General features: G+C 34.6%; 3 protein-coding genes across 9 annotated transcripts in view; 2 read left to right on the forward strand and 1 right to left on the reverse strand.

The window, feature by feature from the left end:
* LOC122533862 overlaps positions 1-6,985 on the forward strand; it is a 28,494-nt gene extending 21,509 nt beyond the window's left edge. For 5 of the 6 annotated variants that reach the window (XM_043663970.1, XM_043663971.1, XM_043663972.1 and 2 more), the window contains 5 exons: positions 862-931; positions 2,948-3,646; positions 4,565-4,787; positions 4,872-4,962; positions 5,346-6,985. In XM_043663970.1, coding sequence (XP_043519905.1) covers positions 880-931; positions 2,948-3,646; positions 4,565-4,787; positions 4,872-4,962; positions 5,346-5,456 — 1,176 coding nt within the window. In that variant the 5' untranslated portion in view covers positions 862-879 and the 3' untranslated portion in view covers positions 5,457-6,985. Of the gene's footprint in view, positions 1-72; positions 203-861; positions 932-2,947; positions 3,647-4,564; positions 4,788-4,871; positions 4,963-5,345 lie in introns of those variants that run through there. The other variant, XM_043663975.1, reaches the window with a different exon arrangement.
* A 2,757-nt stretch (positions 6,986-9,742) lies between these two features.
* Positions 9,743-13,872, forward strand: LOC122533866 (upstream activation factor subunit spp27). The gene is made up of 5 exons (XM_043663979.1): positions 9,743-9,883; positions 11,142-11,232; positions 11,561-11,853; positions 11,934-12,187; positions 12,266-13,872. The coding sequence occupies exons 1-5, from the start codon at positions 9,841-9,843 to the stop codon at positions 12,380-12,382; spliced, it is 798 nt and encodes a 265-aa protein (XP_043519914.1). The 5' UTR covers positions 9,743-9,840; the 3' UTR covers positions 12,383-13,872.
* LOC122533865 (cilia- and flagella-associated protein 206-like) lies at positions 13,094-17,444 on the reverse strand. 2 transcript variants are annotated; one of them, XM_043663978.1, is made up of 13 exons: positions 16,629-17,444; positions 16,383-16,548; positions 16,133-16,313; positions 15,900-16,069; positions 15,613-15,826; positions 15,395-15,524; positions 15,204-15,311; positions 15,037-15,139; positions 14,886-14,953; positions 14,662-14,810; positions 14,493-14,591; positions 14,270-14,405; positions 13,094-14,201 (listed from the first exon to the last, which is right to left on the reverse strand). In XM_043663978.1, the coding sequence occupies exons 1-13, from the start codon at positions 16,719-16,721 to the stop codon at positions 13,974-13,976; spliced, it is 1,845 nt and encodes a 614-aa protein (XP_043519913.1). In that variant the 5' UTR covers positions 16,722-17,444; the 3' UTR covers positions 13,094-13,973. The 2 variants fall into 2 exon arrangements, with proteins under 2 accessions (XP_043519913.1, XP_043519912.1); XM_043663977.1 differs by having other exon boundaries at positions 15,380-15,524.
* Positions 17,445-18,478: the final 1,034 nt, after the last annotated feature.

Below are 18,478 nucleotides of genomic sequence, written 5' to 3' on the forward strand. Positions count from 1 at the left end.
GGCACTCTGTCCTCGTCGACGTCTGGTATATCCGCGTGCTCACGTGACTAATGGACATCATTGTCCCGACAGGCATAATGAAAGGGCTACCAGAGTCAAAATTCATCGACACAGATCCGTCGACATAATTTACACGATTGGAACAAGAGGAAAGGGAAATTTTCAACGAGCACTTTCGCGTACTCTGTGGCACATGGCATAGGTGAGATGGCTCGATCTCATTACACGTATGGGTTGTCAAATGTGAATTTTCAGTTTTTTTAGTTTTCAGTGGATACGTTGTATCGTATTAACTGTTCTTCTTGTCCGTTTTCATTTGAAAAGTTACAACGAAATGTTCAAACATAATGAAAAGAAATCAGTTAAATTTAATTTAGTAGTAGTGAAATCTAGTTTTTCCTTACATTTTGATGTTTCGTGAAAGAGAAATAAGGGGGAAGGAACTTTTGACCCACCCCGTATTTTCACAAATATATATTTTCTATATCGATTGTATTATCATTTTAAAAAAAGGTGGACATTTATCGCAGGAATCTCTATCTGTACAATCGTTTCGCGTCGTTAACATGAACAATAGAGAGTAGGGCGCCAAGAGAACAAAAGGTTTATCTAATAAAAGATTTCATCCTCTACTTCGACTGTTTTTTAATTTAGATATCGTTACGATTCACATTGGAGATAGCGAAATGGCTTCTCCACGATGGTTCATCAATATCCGAAAGCGTGTACTCATTGTCAAGCGTGTTTCATGATCGTTCCACGATATTCTCGCGGACAGTCGATTTGCGACAAATCGATGAACTCCTTCATTGTTATTCGCATTCTTTCGGTCGGCTGATTTTCTTTTCAACTCTGTTTCAGGCACACACAGATGACGCGATGACGTTGCATTGGTGGATGCACTGGTTCTGGGTTACCGCACAATTTCTCGGTACGTTTTTAGATACAATACTTCTTTTACGTGGTCTCCAACACAAATAGCCTTTTTATGACACGGACAGATAGATAGGTTTCTGCAAAATAGCATGTCGAGTGAAACCGTGTTACACGTGACTAGGTGGAAAGGGGAGTTACGTTCCAAAGAACTTAAAAATAAATAATTTTTAAAGTTATATTTTTATAATTTTTATTATTTTATTTTATTTTCGTAATTTTTGTAATTTTATTTTATTTTTATAATTTTTATTATTTCATTTTATTTTTGTAATTTTTATTATTTTATTTTATTTTCGTAATTTTTGTAATTTTATTTTATTTTTATAATTTTTATTATTTCATTTTGTTTTTTTAATTTTTATTATTTTATTTTATTTTTGTAATTTTTGTAATTTTATTTTATTTTTATAATTTTTATTATTTTATTTTATTTTCGTAATTTTTGTAATTTTATTTTATTTTTATAATTTTTATTATTCCATTTTATTTTTGTAATTTTTATTATTTTATTTTATTTAAATTTATTTAAAAAAAATTAGATATTAATAAGTACAACAAACATTTAATTTCTAAATATATATTTATTTTTTTTATTTTACAAAAAAATAATATATATATATATTTAGATCATTACTTTCGAAATAGTTAGATTATTAAAATAAATTAATTAACCCTGATGCAAAGGGTACAAAATAAATTTTACTTATTCATTTTTAAAAAATTCATTTTCACAACTTTAAACTATAAATAATATTATTAATTTTTAATTATTACTAAAATATATTTTTACTATAAAACTTTATTTTGTCATGTTAATTTAAAATTATCAATAATAATAATAAATTTATAAAACGCAAACAAAAAGAAATTTATGTAAATACATATAAACTATCTTTAATTAATTGTGTTTAATTGTGTAATCTTCGTTTAAATGAACTTCTTCATTGCTGCTCAGTACAATTAAACGTTTTTTCGGTCGAACAATATCATCCTCACTTTCGAAACTTGTATGCATTTGCATTTGCATTGCTAAATGCATGTACATTTGCATTGCTAAATAAATTATCTTCTAAACGAGGTTCGAGTACTTATCGCACAACGTTCGAACGTGTTCCTCAGCACGATCGCGAAATTGTACAAGAATTCTCTATTGAAGAATAATTAATTACGGAAAGGAAAAAAGTAAATAAATAAATAAGAACAACGGGAGGAAAAAAATAAATAAGAACAATTAACAATAATTAGAAATTATTGAACTGAATACTTTGAACGTAGAATAATCAATGGTGTGCAACTAACTCAACGTCAATAGAAAGTATGAAATAGGATCTTAAGATTCTTGACGTAATAAAATTCGGATATTCCCCAAATTGTTTTTATGTATGCACAAATAGATGGTTAACTGTGCAAAGGTGGTTGAGCACTCTATACATAGAGAATATATTACGTAATGTTTATATTTCGAATAATGTTAACAGTTAGTTTTGATTATTTAGACTCACACTGATGTCACAAACTATGATAAATCGTTATGTTAGTGAAACCTAATACGAAAATTATGTAAAATAGACATCCACGCGTCCGGAACCATAAAGTCGCTGTTAGCACGCACGCATCCGCAGTGTTAAGAAACTTTTTTCTCATTTTTCATAAGAACTGGTGCCTTGGAAAATTTTTATCTTCGTAATAAGTAGAATACAATGCAAAAAAGAAAAAAAAAAAAAAAATTGCACTTGAAATTAGAGATCAAGATCAATTTTGTGGCAAGTTATCAAAGATATGTAAATAGAGTTCATCTGTGATAGCCACGGACAAACTTTTCTTCCCACCTTAGATAGAGAGATCTCATAGAGAGATCATTGTTCGGAGACGTCCACTTGCCTCCTCTCCTTTGACAAATTGCTCACAGTCAGATAGTCAGCTAAAGCTACTAGCAGATAGCAGATAGAACAGACTTCGTGTGAACAGACTTCTGTTTTACATCTGACATGGAAACGTTTCGATTTTTCAGTGATTTTAGGGAGCCCAGTGCCGTCGAGCACGGCAGAACCGCGTGGTGGCCAGGTGCAGGATCGCCTGAGTACAGAATCGACGTCGGAGATCGCTGCGATTGAAGCGGAGAGGGCCGATCCTTGTCAGAGCTTCCGCGTGGCCAAAGCGATCGGTCTTCATCCTCCGACGAACGCGGCCGTGACCTCGGACAGGCAGCCGAGCACCGCCTCCACCCCCATGGAGGATTATCACGGAGCGAGTGTCATCGAGACCAGCACCAGTCCCATGGAGGATTATCACGGTGGTAACGCGAGCAACGCGGTGAACGTGGACACCGCGAAAAGTTTCACGCCGCAGTTTCACGCCGACGGTGTGGACAGGGTTCGGAACCCCGCGACGAAGAAGGACAGCAAGATCACGTGGATCTTAACGACGAACAAAACTGGCGGCAGGTCGAAATACGAACAGGAGGGGAAAGTCGACGAAAACGGGAACCGGAACGCCAGCGCGGACCAAGTGGAGGATCTCACGGTGCTACCTCTTCAGGAAGAGGTGTCTAGAATCAGGCTGGTACTGAACAAAACGAAATCCTCCTCGCTTTTGTCGTCGTCCGCCGGCAGTCCCGGCGTCAGGACGTTCAATCGATCGGACGACGTCGAAATCAACGGGGAGTTCATCGAGCCGCAGTTGTTCGCCACGGCCGCGTCGATTTTAGAAGGTGAATGGTTCGATTTCCTGACGCGAGGAGAAATGTTCGCTTATTTATTTAAGGGGGCAGGACAGTTAGTTCGTCGGGTCTAAAAATTACGAATACTTTGGAGGGATTGTGAAACAAATAGTACATACCTGATCGACATGAGCTTCTGTGGTTTATTTTAACACATTATGAAACTATGAAAAGCGACATTAAATGAGAAAACAAGAGAGCTCTTATTTAACTTTTTAACGGCAACATGATTCCAGCCAAACGGGATTTCAGTTTTGCAACAGAAAGGCAAGAAAAGATCAAAAGTGAACAATATTCTCTAGGGATTGACGATGCAACATTTCCATTTCTGTGAAAATTATGAAAATAGCAGCTATTTTGTTTTCGATGTGTCGAATTGATGCCAAAAATTTCTACGTTCTTTTTGTTTATGTTATATAAGCCTCGCGGTTTAGCAGGAGCGCCAATTTTGAAATGACAATAGAAACAACAATAGTACCGGCAGAAATTTGAAATAACTTACAACTACGTTACCGGTCATGAATGTGTTAATATAATCACAAATGAGATTTATTCGTCTGTGATATAATTTAAACCTATGAAAATGATCAAAAATTGTCAATCGGATGTCGCTTCTAGAGAGTTAAAGTTAGAGTAAGATTCAAGTATAATTATTTTATTTTAAGTTATTTTAGTAACTTTTAATTATTTTAGGTGATTTCTTTACATTCAAACCATAATCTTTAGATCTTACAGATTATTTTAGTTATATTAGATAATCTTTAAATTCAAACCATAGTCTTTAGATCTTACAGATTATTTTAGTTATTTTAGCAATTTTTAGTTATTTCAGATAATCTTTTGATTCGATAACATAAAATAAAAGCAGAGAGATTTCCTCGTTTTGAAATGATCTGGATGCAATTATAGTTGGAGTGAGCGAGTCAACGCGGTCGAGCAGAGCGTTTCCCAAAGGTTTCGGAAGGGATCAGGTACAGGAAAACCAGATCGACTACAACGAAAGTAATAGCGAGAATTCGAAGCAGGAAGGCGGTTCGAGATCAACGGTGGACATTGCCGCTATTACCGGAAGTTGCCTAGCGACTGTAGTTCTGCTCAGCACAATGGGTAGCCTTGGATTCATTATGTACAGGTAATCAACGCGACACGAACACTCGCCTGGTTAAAACAGAAGATGATACAAATTTTCGGTATTGAGCAACATTTTCGGTTACAGACGTAGGTATCTGAATCCGCCGCAAACGCTTAACAGCGACAAATGCAGTAATCCCGATAGTTCTGGTTACATCGATGACTCCACGATTCGTGTAAGTATTGAAAAACGCGTTGCAGTTTACCATGATTTTGTCAGATCATGAATAATTAATACTGGGTGGGCCAAAAGTTTCTTCTCACCTATTTTTTTTATTTTTTTATAAGACATCAAAGGTATAAGAGAAAACGATTTTTATCAATTTTAAATTTAAGTTCAAGCATGAACTTTAATCTGTAAAAAAAAAAGGGGGAATGAAAAAAAGATATATAATAAGAAAATTACGGATTTATTTTTGTAGGAAGTGATTTTTGGCCCGCCCTGTATTAGATTAAAATTTATTTAATTTAAACTTAAATTTAAATTTACATTTAAAATATTGCGACGTTCACTGACTGTTCATCTGTTTAGTCATAACACGGTGACTCTTGTTTGCAGGACAATTCCGAAGAGATGTACAGCTTGGACAATGACTCGTTCTTAAATTCGCTAGAGGCGATGACAATACAAAACTATTGGACGGACAGTGTGAAGCATACGAAGCTATGACAAAAAAAGATAATCCAGCCTGGAAGGAGGATCGAAACGTTCAGTATTTCCGATGGCGAGGCGCATGAGCAAATATCGTTATTGGAACAGTAGTACTTACTCGACGAGTGCTCGGAGTTTTTTTTCAGTCGAATGAGAGAAAGTGAATATTTGCCGTAGTTATAATCGCATATAGACACGCGCAGGAACGTTATTTTTTTCCGATTGAACGCAATCATTAGCGATAAAGAAAAGAAAAAAAAAAAAAGAAAAAAGAAACGAGCGAATAAAATATTTTAAGTCGATTGTCGAGGACTTTTTAGGTAGAGAGAAGAATGGAAAGAGAAGAAAACTCCGTCGGTCTTGCGATTTTTTAAAATAAAACTGACGATATATCAAAATTGCATGGCTTGCGCGCGTTACTATATTCGCGTCGTACATCGGGTGCACGCGCGTAAATATATTGTAAATATATTGCGTACACGATGTATAACACGACATATAGGCACACACGTCACGCACATGCCTGAATTTTGATTTTATCACTCGCATCGTTCCCTCTATTTTTCTACCGTGGTAATAATTGACAATGATTTAGATGATTGCTAAAAAAAAGAGAGAGAGAGAGAGCAGTTGCTGTCGTTTTCGTCGAACTGCAGTGATCGGACAGTGCAATAAAATGTACTTTATCGATAAAGCGGTAAATCATACTGAGAGAGAGAGAGAGAGAGAGAGAGAGAGAAAGAAAGAGAGAGAGAGAGAGAGAGAGAATTTTTTAGAACAGTAAGTACAAAGAAAACTGTTAATGTTTAGCATGAATGTACATTAGAAATGCGAGACGTTCTTGTAATAATGAACCTCGAATTCCTACGAGTCGTCGGACAACTACTTGTACTATGATATAAGTACTTCCGTGTACTATCTTGTACTATCTTGGACTTCAATTTCTACGAGAACTGTACTCACTGTACATCGTCTCTTGGTTTTTATGGTCTTACAGTCTTCGAACTTCAATCGAGAAAAGTTAAAACGCGGTTCTAAATAGGATACATACGTAATAATAGGGGCCGAATACTGCTCGCTTGCATACACGGTCAGCTTTTCGAATATTTTCGAGATATAGGATCGGGCTAATGAAAGATCGGACCAAAATACGTACCGTAGTTTGTAGCTTTACGCCTTTATAACATATCCAGCAAGGAGGATGCAAGGAGGATCTCGTCCTCGCGTTTTCCACTTCACTTCTAGCTTGTACATATGTACATCTACATGTACTATACAATTAATTATGGATATATCTATGTATAGATGTGCGAAAATTTCGCGACGGTACCCCTCCCTACCCGGGACCTTCATCGAAATGCGATATACGTTTCAGTAGCGGTTAGCATTCGTTTGTTCAAATATATTTCTATACAAAGCCGTCGAGTCGCGAACGGTGAGCAAGGAGAAGAATTTATTGTGATAGACCGTAGCGTTTAATAAATGTAAAATTATCATTAATTCGTTTCATGCTAATGATTGTGAATAAATCCACACGTATATTATTATTATTATTATCATCATCATTGTCATCGTTATTAATTAAGTTTCTTCCTCTATTTTCTGGTATGAAACAGAATAAATGCAATATTTCAATTATTGAAGTTTGTTTTGCGCTCTTTTCGGTTCGTTCTTTCGTCGTCAGATGGCACTCGTATCTAATTCTTTGTACAGGCACAGACGAGGTATATGAATAGACCTTGCACCTTACGGGGTTTCGTGGCCGGAGATCCGAAATACCGACATAGTAAAAAATCACTGGTTTTTTAGCGCACTCTACGTTTAAAGAACGGTGAATTGGGGAATTACATCAAGTAAAACGATCGAGGCTGGTCAAGTAGTGAATGCGCCAGGAATATGATTTTTGAAACCCATTACAGTATTATCTATCATTCAATACCGAAAAGTCCAATCAATAATTTTACAGTTTTTAGGTTTTATTTAGTTAAAATTTTACAATTTTATAGTTTTATTGTTTATAGCCCTATTGTTTTATTTATTGTATTATTGTTTTAATTTAAGGTAACCATAAATACTGTAATTTCTATATGTAATTTTACAAAATGAAACTACGTTTGCACGGTTAGTTTTAAACTTATAATTCAGTTGACATGTACTAAGTGCTAATTTACAAGTCTGTGACATATAATACTAATTTATATAGAAAATAATATATCTCGTCTGTGGCTGTGTTCCTGTTCTTTTAGGCAATCGGTATTTCAGAATATGGGAATACGAAGAATCATAGACGAGATCGTTTGTGCGAGGAACTTTATAAAATTGCATATATTTTAAATCTCAAATACTTAACATAGTTATATTATTATCATAACTTATAAAATTAATACGATGAAAATATTAGAATTTACATTCTATACAAGGAAAAATGTACGTATTCAATTTGTCCACCATTTCTTACTACGATGTCTTTATCTGCTGATAGGATTAAAGTGCATAATGCAACGTTAGATGGCGCAGCAAACTCATCTGTCTCTTGAAAATATCAATATTTTCGAGACAATTCTGCAATCGTAGCTCGAGTTGTATATAAAATAAACGATGATAAGATATTTGTTCATTCATCAAAACGCATTTTTATAATACATTATGAAATATTTGACGAACAGTTGTAAGTAACAAACACATTATTTCTCATAATTAAAGCAATGGTGTTGTTGCACCGGAAATGACAAAAGATTGCGAGGGAAAACTACATACTTTTGGCGAAAGTTCATAATATTATCAATTCCTATACAGATAGTTAAAGTTTTTGTAGAAAATATACTCATAAACGAAATATAAGATTGTACACTGGGAAGAAATAGTTCAATATTGTAAGATAATTAAACTGATTGTTAATAATAAATCGTGTTCTCGAAATAAATCCGCGAAAAATGAAACCGCCATTTTAAAGCGTTCAAACACCCGTGGCGGCATTACATTTCGACGTGTCATCAGTAAATATATAATCTAGGCTAAAATAAAAGGATTTCAACACATAGATCGTTCCGAAAAAAAATTCAATTTATTTTAATGAAGTTTCTGAAACAAATTTATATAAAATTTTATCGAGAAATTCATCTTTCAATGAACCTGCTAGATAGGATATAGTCAGCTCCAAAAGTATTTGCATCATAGCTAGTGTAATTTCCAGATACATATGTTAGATGATAAAATCGAGCAAGGCGCTTCCTAAGAAATATTTTCTTCGTAAAAAACTGATACGATTTTGTAAATACAACATTCCTCTAGAACTAAGGGTTGTAAAGTTATGAATTTTCCAAGATCATTATTTCGGAGCATCCTTTCTAACATGTTAGTAGTTACTGTACCACTAAAGCGAGGAAGAAACCGAGTGGTCGCTTCGACAGTCGCGGCCTATTAAAATATCGCACTGATTGGATGCAATTATACGTGAATGTATTAATTTTTAGGTATGATAAAAATATATTTATTACATAAACCTACTAACTATGGTAACCAAACATGGATCACTTAATATCATTAAATATATTGATTTGTGAAATTCTTCTGTAAACAAAATATTGGAGTTGTTATAGATAAAGATAATGAAATTGACGATACATGTAGATGATACAAGAGATCTACAAAGAAAAAATTTCCGATTGCAGCAACGCCATTCTCGATGTGTAATTTTGCCTAACGAAGTCGGAATCGCGACCGATATTCATTAAGCTGCTAGTTTTTATGACATATCTGTAGAATATATACTGATTGTCATATGATGCGACTATATGCCTGATGCTATGAATCTCGGAGTGGTCGCTTTGTACAGTCCATTTCGATAAAACAGTTCGAAGAATTGAGAAAAATCATATTTCGGTCCATTAATTATATATACTATTGACCGCTGAACGTTATAAGAAATTTGTAAAGAAAGAAAAATTAATCCGAAAATTGGTGTATATGATATTTTTCTAGAATGTTAGGCAGCAATATTATAGGTTATTGAAAATATATTTTCTGGAAGAGAAATAGTACTAGGTACATGAGTCGACTGTACTGTAGACGCCACCGGCAGCCACGAGCGGTCGCTTAAAGTACAGTTACGACCAAAAAGTTTTCATGAATGTGTTGGCGGAACGTCTGAATAGGACCATTCGATCGCAAAATTACGAGTGGGGCGTCATGAGAAACTTGTAGATCGTAAAAAACTAACACGATTTGGTGTATATAGTATTTATTTTTAACGTATCCCTACTGAGATATCTGTTTTTAAAGTTTCATATAGGTAACACATTTTCGACTCACTGTATAGGGTGACTGTACCAACGGACGCTACGGCAGTCCGCAGCCGGCATAGGTTCAGTTGGCAGCAATACGCACAACGAGAAGGTCTATCATGGCTGATATTTCGAACGAAGAGCTCCGTAAAGAAATCACCGGTAAGTAATGATATCCTTTGATTTACCATACTCTGATCTTCGAATATGATAAAATTAAGTTAGTTATCATTCGTGGTGCAAGTTATTCGCACGTTTGCGAGTAGGAATATGTAGGAAATCGGGCTGTTTGCTCTTGCGACGTGACGACTTTAGCGCGCACGTATGTGACGAAGTGGCGTGCCCCACGCCGGCCATTACAACCACGATTCATCGTATTTTCACTTACGTACAGCTGTATTGAGATATTGCATCTCCAAACCGTTTCGTGTAATCTGCAATTGAAATTTTTCTAAAATTTTTTGATGTCTTGCAAAAATTTCGATTTTCCCTTGGTTTTTTTAGAAATGATCGCTTTCCATATCCAATTCTATAGTATACTGTATGACGCGTCTGGCTGTGGTGGCGCGCGCCTGAAGCCATCGCATGTTTCATATCTCACTCTTTCTCTTGTCTTCAACGTCTTTTGCACTGTGAAAAGCGATCTCAGCATGGACCATGCCCTCATTTTCTAGAATATTTCAATGGATCTTATTTTTTATTTTGCCAATCCAAATATAGCTTTCGTGCCTCGAATTTTATTCGCTTGTTATAGTTGGAGTTACATTGTATTTCGTCGTTACGAATATTCAGTATTTTTACCTTTTCCCGCCGCATCAAAATGGACACACCACCGATATTTCTCAATATTTTTCTCTTAATTCCAAATTTTTCCCTCCTACATTTATTGTTTTTCTAACCGAAATATGAATTACGCCACCGATCCGCTCGGACCTTTATCGTATATACGTGATTGAACTTTTAGCTATTTTCCATCATTCCAAGGTTCAATGTATACTACGATCGATCAACCAATGCAAAGAAAGCCATTTTAGAAATGCAATTAATTTATTACATTTTCGCGATGAAGTTAATTATCTGAATTTTTTTTCTTTATAATACGGGGAATCGGCAACCGGCAGTATATGGTTGCCATTTTCATTCAGTATTTACTAGCTCTCTCTAACGCGGGAAAATACGCTATCGCAATTTCGACCACACATTTTATATTTTAAATTTTTTAATACCATTACAATGATTCTTCATTAATAAAATTATAATTAGTTATATTTTGTAAAATTTTATGTACTAAATATTATTCATGTACAATGTTTAAAATAAAAATCGATTAAAAATGAATATTGTATCAATACATTTGCTTACTGCTTATTAAATTTCGAATTGTTAAGTTAATTTTTTAAATTTATATTTTTGTGTTTAGCTATCCTTAAGGATGCGGATCTTACCACCATGTCTGCTAAAAAAGTAAGGCTACAGATTGAAGGAAAACTTGATATAGATCTCACCGAAAGGTAAGAATTTTTTTAAAATGCCTTATTAATATCCATTATATTTCTTTTGTATTTATGCTTATAATGAAATTAATAATAAAAAAATGTATGGAAAATTTATATATAAACATGTGATTTGGATACAGCAGGCGTTCTTGTAATTTACATAATTCAAGAGTGAGATTATCTGTATCCTAAATAAAATGAAGGATCTCTGTGTAAAACTATTCTTTTAAGTTTTTACCTCGTTCCTCCTTCAACATTTTCTTTGAAGTTGAATATAGATCTATTTTAGTTAACAAGTTTAATTTTGCGTTTAATGTGGATTCTGTGATTAATTTATGTATAGGAAAAAAGAAGTAGACACTTTAGTCATGGAGTGTTTGCAAGAAAAACAAGATGGAGCAAAGAAGAAGAAGAAGACTGCTAGTGAAGAATCTGAAGATGGAGAAGAGGAAGAGGAGGAAGGATCAGAGGAAGAAGAGGAGGAGGAAGAAAAGAAGCCAGCCAAAAGAAGTCCTGCAAAGAAAACAATGAGTAAGCGTAAGAAGGGATCTTCTGATGATGAGGAGAGTGCAAGTGATGATGATGCTAGTGATGAAGAATATAACCCAAAGAAACCAAAAGCTACTCCTAAGAAAAGTAAGTAGATTATAAAATTTCATATATATATGTATAAATTCATTCATTTCCATAATTATAATTTGGTATATTTTTGACAGATAAACCAGGCAAGAAAGGAAAAAAGAAAGGTAGTGACAGCGACAGTGATGAGGATTGGGGTAAGGTTAAGAAAGCTCAAGGTGGTGGAGCAAAGAAAGGTGGCGGAGGCGGTAAAGGTGTGGGAGGTAAGGGCGGTTACACGCGTGCTATAACATTATCTCCGGAACTTGCTGCTGTTGTTGGTGCTGAACAGATGGCTCGACACGAAGTCGTAAAGAAGATTTGGAGTATCATTAAAGAAAGAAATCTTTATGTAAGTTTTGAGTTCCGTGTAATTTTGTTTTGTTATATTATATTTAATACTCTAACGTATTTTTTTTTTATTTTATAGGATCCTAAAAATAAGCAATATGCACTCTGCGATGATGAATTATTAAAAGTAATTGGAGTAAAACGTTTCAGAACTTTTGGTATGATGAAATATCTTAAAAATCACTTTATAGATTAAAGTCATCCTCGAACCATGGAATCTGACAGATTATAAACATTGTATAACATATTCCAAGATGCAATGAGCATCTCTCCATCTTTCTCACACGGTACATACATAAATATACATACATACAAACACAAACATATTTCTTGCGACTTAAGACTTTAGCCATGTTTACATCATTCCGATGAACTCTGTTGTCCATGGTAGCTGCTTTATCTTATTGAATATTTGCAATGTAGCATCTTAATTTATGGGCATTATTAAAAGTGTGGCTCGTTAACATTGTTAAAAGCTGCCCAAAATGTGTACGCAAATGATGACCCACAAGTAGGAATCCATGTAGATTTGGTCAATGTCATGATATAAAAAGGAAGGGTTGGTACCATGGACGTGCGGATGATTTCGAAATGTGGAAAACATTAAAATGGCCGATAGTCAATAAGCTGGTTTTAAGTCAATGTATTCAGAGTTAATGTTTTTTTATTGTTTGCCTGGTGGTTATTGTAAACAGTTTTTTTCATCAAACATGAAAATACGGTGTGCCATAAATGGCAGTAAAAATGAAGTAAACTGCTTTAAAATTCTTCAAAAATTCATTCGTTCAACAATGAATTTTTGTTTTTTTATTTTATTATGTGACGGTCAACATTTCAAGCAGAGTAAATATAAAGAATTCCAATAGCAATTATTACAGTTGTATTTATTTTTTTTTTTTTTATTGCAAACTGCCGCTCAAATATCACACAATATTTTCATCTTCTTATTTTTAACGTTGGTTACTTTCGGCAATGGATGTAACTGAGAGATAAACAGTTTTGACAGCAGAAAGAGAGAGAGAGAGAGAGAGAGAGAGAGTGAGAAAAAGAGAGAGGGGTAAGAGGGGAAATGATATGTGGTAAGGCTAAAAGAATATGATAAAAATTAAGAGAAAGACAATGCGAAAAATCAACATCCTGTACCTCTTCTGTATAATTGTTACATTATACACTAAAATTATTATTAAGCAAAATTTAATTGTATTATCATGTAATTAATAATTATTGTCGTAATATAGGTTCTTGGTGTAAAAAATTGACCTAACTTTTAAGATTTAATGGTAAAATAATGTATTCAGTGAAGATACGATGCATGCATATTAAAAGTCACAATATGTGCAGCACTGCGTAATGTTGAATTGTAGAAAATAAGATAGGTTGATGATGCGAGGTATAGAATTACTCCTAGTGTGGATATTCACACCTCGTTGTATGGAAAAATTTGTGTATTTTGAATATAAATTAATGAATGCTGGCCTAAATTAATGGGAGCCACAATGAAATCATTTCAAACGATTAATAATAATGAAAACATTACAATGGAGATAATGATAAACGTATACAAGGAATAACAAATTATAATATCAGTTTGTTTTTTAAACGAAGAAAAGTACAGGTTATGCCCTGATATTTCGTGAATGTATTTGAGAATATTATTAAAAAATATTGCTTTCATTTTTTTTTTAAGAGTGCCCTTTGTAGCTTAATTTTATCATAGGTGTCCTCGTACACTCCTATCCAGTTTGTCCTTCAAAACTGATATCAAATTCATATATAGAACTAAATGTTTATAAATGTTCGAGTTCGTCTTCTAAAAAAGATAATACGTGTTGATTATCATCGCGTCTCCCCCGCAAACCAAAGATATAAGTTAACAGTTTCTTTGTGTTCATATAATTATCTCTTCTCGTTTGAACTTCTTTGTTTCGAGGCGGAGCTGTTTGTACGTAAATGCCATATCGGAAGTTGGATTTATATGTTTGCGTACTATGTGTCTTATATTTGCTTATAGTTGCCTAGAAAAAGAAAAAAAAAATGAAATCTTCCTCTCTCATTCATATCGTTAATTAACAACAACACTTACTAAATGCAGCGCTCTGTTTCTTAGTTCCCAGATGCTCGAAGAATAATTCTTGTCGATAAAAGGTGGAAGTATATGCAAATCTGTTTGAACCATTTGATGTTGGCAAGTTTTCAACTGAGGTCCTTCTTCCGATAGCCTTATTAATTATAATTAATTAATTAATTATATATAATTTTATTTTGATAACTTTAATCAAGTTCATCTCAAATACGTAAGTACTTACACTTCCTGCGTTTGTAGAGCACGAATGTCGTCGTATACTTGAAACAAATATACATATTCAAAGTGATTGCGTATATAATCAAGAGCCTCATAAGTACACCTATGACAAATTTTTATTCATCTAATTATTTATGTCAATATTTTTTATCTTTATAATCTGACAAAGATACCTATCAGGATCTTCACCGAAGTGTAGGGCTGTTGCAATTGAGCAGAATACATAATACTTTCCTCTCCATTTAATAACACCATTATTCGGATTTCCTGGGATCAATGCTCCGTATCCATTAACGAACTTCCACGCGCAAAATCCTAGAAACTGATAATGAGTTTATTAACCTACGAAATATCGTTATTATGTATAATTCTCTCTATTTTAGTATTTTGCTTTTACTTCTAAATTTATATTTTCAAAATCTTTGGTTTCATTAGGATGATAGATAGTGCACTGGCCGCATTCACCTGAAAAAGGAACTCGTAATTCAATTTGTTACTTTCCAATTCTAGTACAGTGATACAATTTAATCTATAATTCATCTTCTTACTTATTATTTCACCCATTGACCGCTCTAATCTTTCAGCATCTGTGAGGATTTCTGCGTCAGACAGCATTTCGTTCAATAGCTGTTCGTTGTATACATTCACAGTCTATGGAATTGAATATTTAGTTCTCACCAGTTCATCTACAAATGCAATTATATTGAGCAATTACCTTTGCTCCCAAAGTTTGAAGTTCCCAGAAAAAGTTGTTAATACGACTTAGTACAATAACTTCATCTTGAAGTCCCATCCATATATCCGCCAAATCGATAAATTGTGGCTAAACAAATTAGAAAGTAAAATCTAATGCTTGTAAGAGGGAAATTTATGGAACAAAAAAAAACATACAATGTGATTTCTTACATATACTTGAACGGTAGGAATGGCAGTTCTGTATCTTACTGTATCGTGAAGTTTAAAAAGACGCTCTTGTAGCCGTTCCATGTAATTTTTTATTTCTTTTTCACTATGTTCTACGTCGCTCAACAATTTCCTATAAGAAAGAGACAATTGATTTTCGAAATTATCGTTAGTTATTATTATTATTAACTAGTCATCGTTAGTTATTATTAACAACACACCTGATGTAAATTTCTTGCTGTCGAGATGCACTCAACATCTCGATTGCCCAGTTTACATTCTCTTTTGTATAAACGTCAAATGGTATTAATTCTTTAATGAAAATTATTTTGTCGGCGAGCGCGGTAAATTTATATATTCTTGACATTAAATTTTCTAGAAATTCCACGATACAGTCACGGGTCTTTTCGATAGCTCTTTGCAAAATAGCTGGCACTTAAAAGATATTTTACATTACTGATCTGTTTTTTTTTTTTTTTGGTAATTGTAATAATCGTCAAGGACTCACAATCATCGATACCCTCGCCTCCCCGTTGACAATCTCTATTAAATAGACGTATTCCTGCGACTATGCACATTAATTCCATTAGCTGTTCTTCCTTTTCTCGCTTAGACATTTTTATGTATTGTTCCAATTCTGAAGGTTGAAAGACGCTTTGCAATGCTACCGACACTTCTCTAAAAAGTAAACTTTTTATCTCTGACTAATAATCGGTAGTTGATGATTTTTAATATCGTTACCTCAGCACAGAAGGTACAGTAGGATTTCCAAGACCACTCAAAAACGTAATGACCACCAACATCTTTTGGTATAATTTTTCTGACTCCTGTTTATTCGCAAGTTTCTCAGTTTGACAAATTTCTGCCACTATTGGTCCAGTTTTTTGATGCAGTCGTAGTCTGTGTCGCTTAACAGTTTCGTCTACACAAATTAAACATATTTAACTGTTCTATATATCGATCATTTGGCGTATCTAAAGTTTATTTTCACCTCTATCATGATAGTGTTTCGCAAAATATAATTGACTTTTCAATGTCGTTAAACTTGGTTTATCTTGATCGCATATCTTTTCAACTATTGCCTGAACAATTTTCTTATTGTTTTCTTCGTCGTCTACTTTAAGCCCATATACAGGATTTAATTGAAACAAAGTGAGCTGTTAACATATAGACAAGAATTAGGTTAATTTAATATCGAATTTAATTTCTCGCGTGCAAGAAAGGAAACAAAACGTACCAAAAAGGAAACAAAATCTTCAGTCACGTCCACGTTGTTTTCTTGGCAAGTGATGATTATATCATCTATCACTTGCCTTCGTAAGTTATCCATGATAAAAATGTAAAACCAACTGGTTGGACGAAGTAGCGTTTTAAATTAACGTCAATCGATTCTGTCGGTTCTCCTTTGTACAGTTTGATCGATACTCCAAACCCCGCCTTTTACATTCGGAGCTTAATATCCGTTTAATCCAATTTTATTACTTTACCTTTTCTTCAAAAAAAGGAAGGACATTTTCTTTAAAAATTTTATATCAAACCATCAAACATTTTTAAAAAATTTTCCCTTGCCTTGGTTGCTCTACTCCAAATAAAGCAGTTTCATGATTTCCGTATCTCTGCTATTAATATGCGTTGATTGGCAATTCTTATTTACAGAGGTCAAGAAAGAAGAAATGACGGATAATTCTTATCAAAGAATTAGGAGGGGAAAAGAAGGAGCAGAGATACTGTAACGAGAAACAGATGAACGTAACGTAAGCGTTTTAAATGTGGCTGTAGTCGGCGCGCTACGAGCTCGGCAAAGTTCGTGAGTGTTCGTGAATTTCGATGGCTCGATACTCGCGGCGAGGTGGGGGTCGAAGATCCGTCAGAGGTGTCGCAACAGTCCAAACCGGCGGAGCAGTCGGGTTGGGTGGCTAGTACGGTGTGGTGTGTGCGTCACGAAAGCAGATAGAGCACGGGAACGTAAAAACGTGATTTACCGGTTGTCATGACGTTCGCGTGAGCATTGTGCATTGCGATTCGCCGCCCAAGAAACATGCCGAGTGATATCTGGTGCTTGAATTCGCTATGTACCGTCGGTGGTGTGACGGTGCAGTGCAAATTGGTGCTGGTTTTGGTGCTACTCGCGATCCTGCCCGACGTATACACCGAGAGCCATGGTAAGTCGTCTTCAATTTACAATTTGCTGGTCAGCGAGATAAACAAACAGCCAGTCAATCGGAGTAGACGTCGCGTGTCTCTCACTTTGTTCTTGTACTTTCTCAATGGCGCGATTATCCCCAACTTCTTTCTCTCTCTCTCTTTCTCTTTGTTTTGTTTGTTTGGATTACTTCGCGTCGTCGACAGCACAAAAACTATCACGTTTTTGCCCGAAGCTAGTTAGATTTTGTAAACACGACGCCCAAGTCAATTCCAATCGAAGACGCAAACTTTTTGCGCGATATCTTTTTCATGTTGTGTGACAGTTGCGTAGCGTTCATTCCGATTGGCTAGCGTGCTATATGCACCTTAACATAGGCGTACCTATAGGTATGTATTTAAAGTTACGTCGCTTCGATGCAGACACGTTTTCGGTACGATTCAAACGAACGCTGTTTTTCCGTTCGCATCGTCGTGACAAAAGTTATCGCGGAGTGAAATACGAAAAGCTAGGTGGCAAATTGTTTCGTTTGCCGAACGCTCGGTTCAGTCGAGATTGATATTTATTATTTAAGCAAAGTTGACTGTGAAACTGTGGGTAGACTTAACGCTCATGCATGTTTCATAGCTTACAAGTAGCCAAACAATGCAAATTCCGCTGACGCCGATGTAATTATATTGTGTTACGTTAATCCTTATTACTCGATTTCTTTTCAATAAGATATAACGAAGTCAACGTGTCGTTTGTGTAAATATCTCTGTCTAAAGATTTTATGTATTATCTTGTTTTAACAAAATGAGTAACTGACACTAGCGATAAAAAAAGAAAAACATAAAAAATTACGGGGACAAGACGAATCGGTCGAGATGTATCTTTCTCGCGTTTTGCCAGAGGGATGAGGTAGGGGACGTTAAATGGATGGATGAAGATTTACGAGCAAATCA

The sequence above is a fragment of the Frieseomelitta varia genome, unplaced genomic scaffold (assembly GCF_011392965.1).
Source record: "Frieseomelitta varia isolate USP_RPSP 00005682 unplaced genomic scaffold, Fvar_1.2 scaffold_558, whole genome shotgun sequence".
NCBI classification, from domain to species: Eukaryota; Metazoa; Arthropoda; class Insecta; order Hymenoptera; family Apidae; genus Frieseomelitta; species Frieseomelitta varia.

What these genes read in the sequence shown, in the direction of transcription:
- LOC122533865 (XM_043663977.1), bottom strand. Translation starts at nt 16,721, where the DNA reads ATGGATAACTTACGAAGGCAAGTGATAGATGATATAATCATCACTTGC. An exon ending in ACTGTACCTTCTGTGCTGAG is followed by an intron (nt 16,070 to 16,132) that starts GTAACGATATTA and finishes TTTACTTTTTAG; the next exon opens with AGAAGTGTCGGTAGCATTGC. An exon ending in TTCAAACTTTGGGAGCAAAG is followed by an intron (nt 15,140 to 15,203) that starts GTAATTGCTCAA and finishes TCAATTCCATAG; the next exon opens with ACTGTGAATGTATACAACGA.
- LOC122533866 (XM_043663979.1), top strand. Translation starts at nt 9,841, where the DNA reads ATGGCTGATATTTCGAACGAAGAGCTCCGTAAAGAAATCACCG. An exon ending in GATATAGATCTCACCGAAAG is followed by an intron (nt 11,233 to 11,560) that starts GTAAGAATTTTT and finishes ATTTATGTATAG; the next exon opens with GAAAAAAGAAGTAGACACTT. An exon ending in TTAAAGAAAGAAATCTTTAT is followed by an intron (nt 12,188 to 12,265) that starts GTAAGTTTTGAG and finishes TTTATTTTATAG; the next exon opens with GATCCTAAAAATAAGCAATA.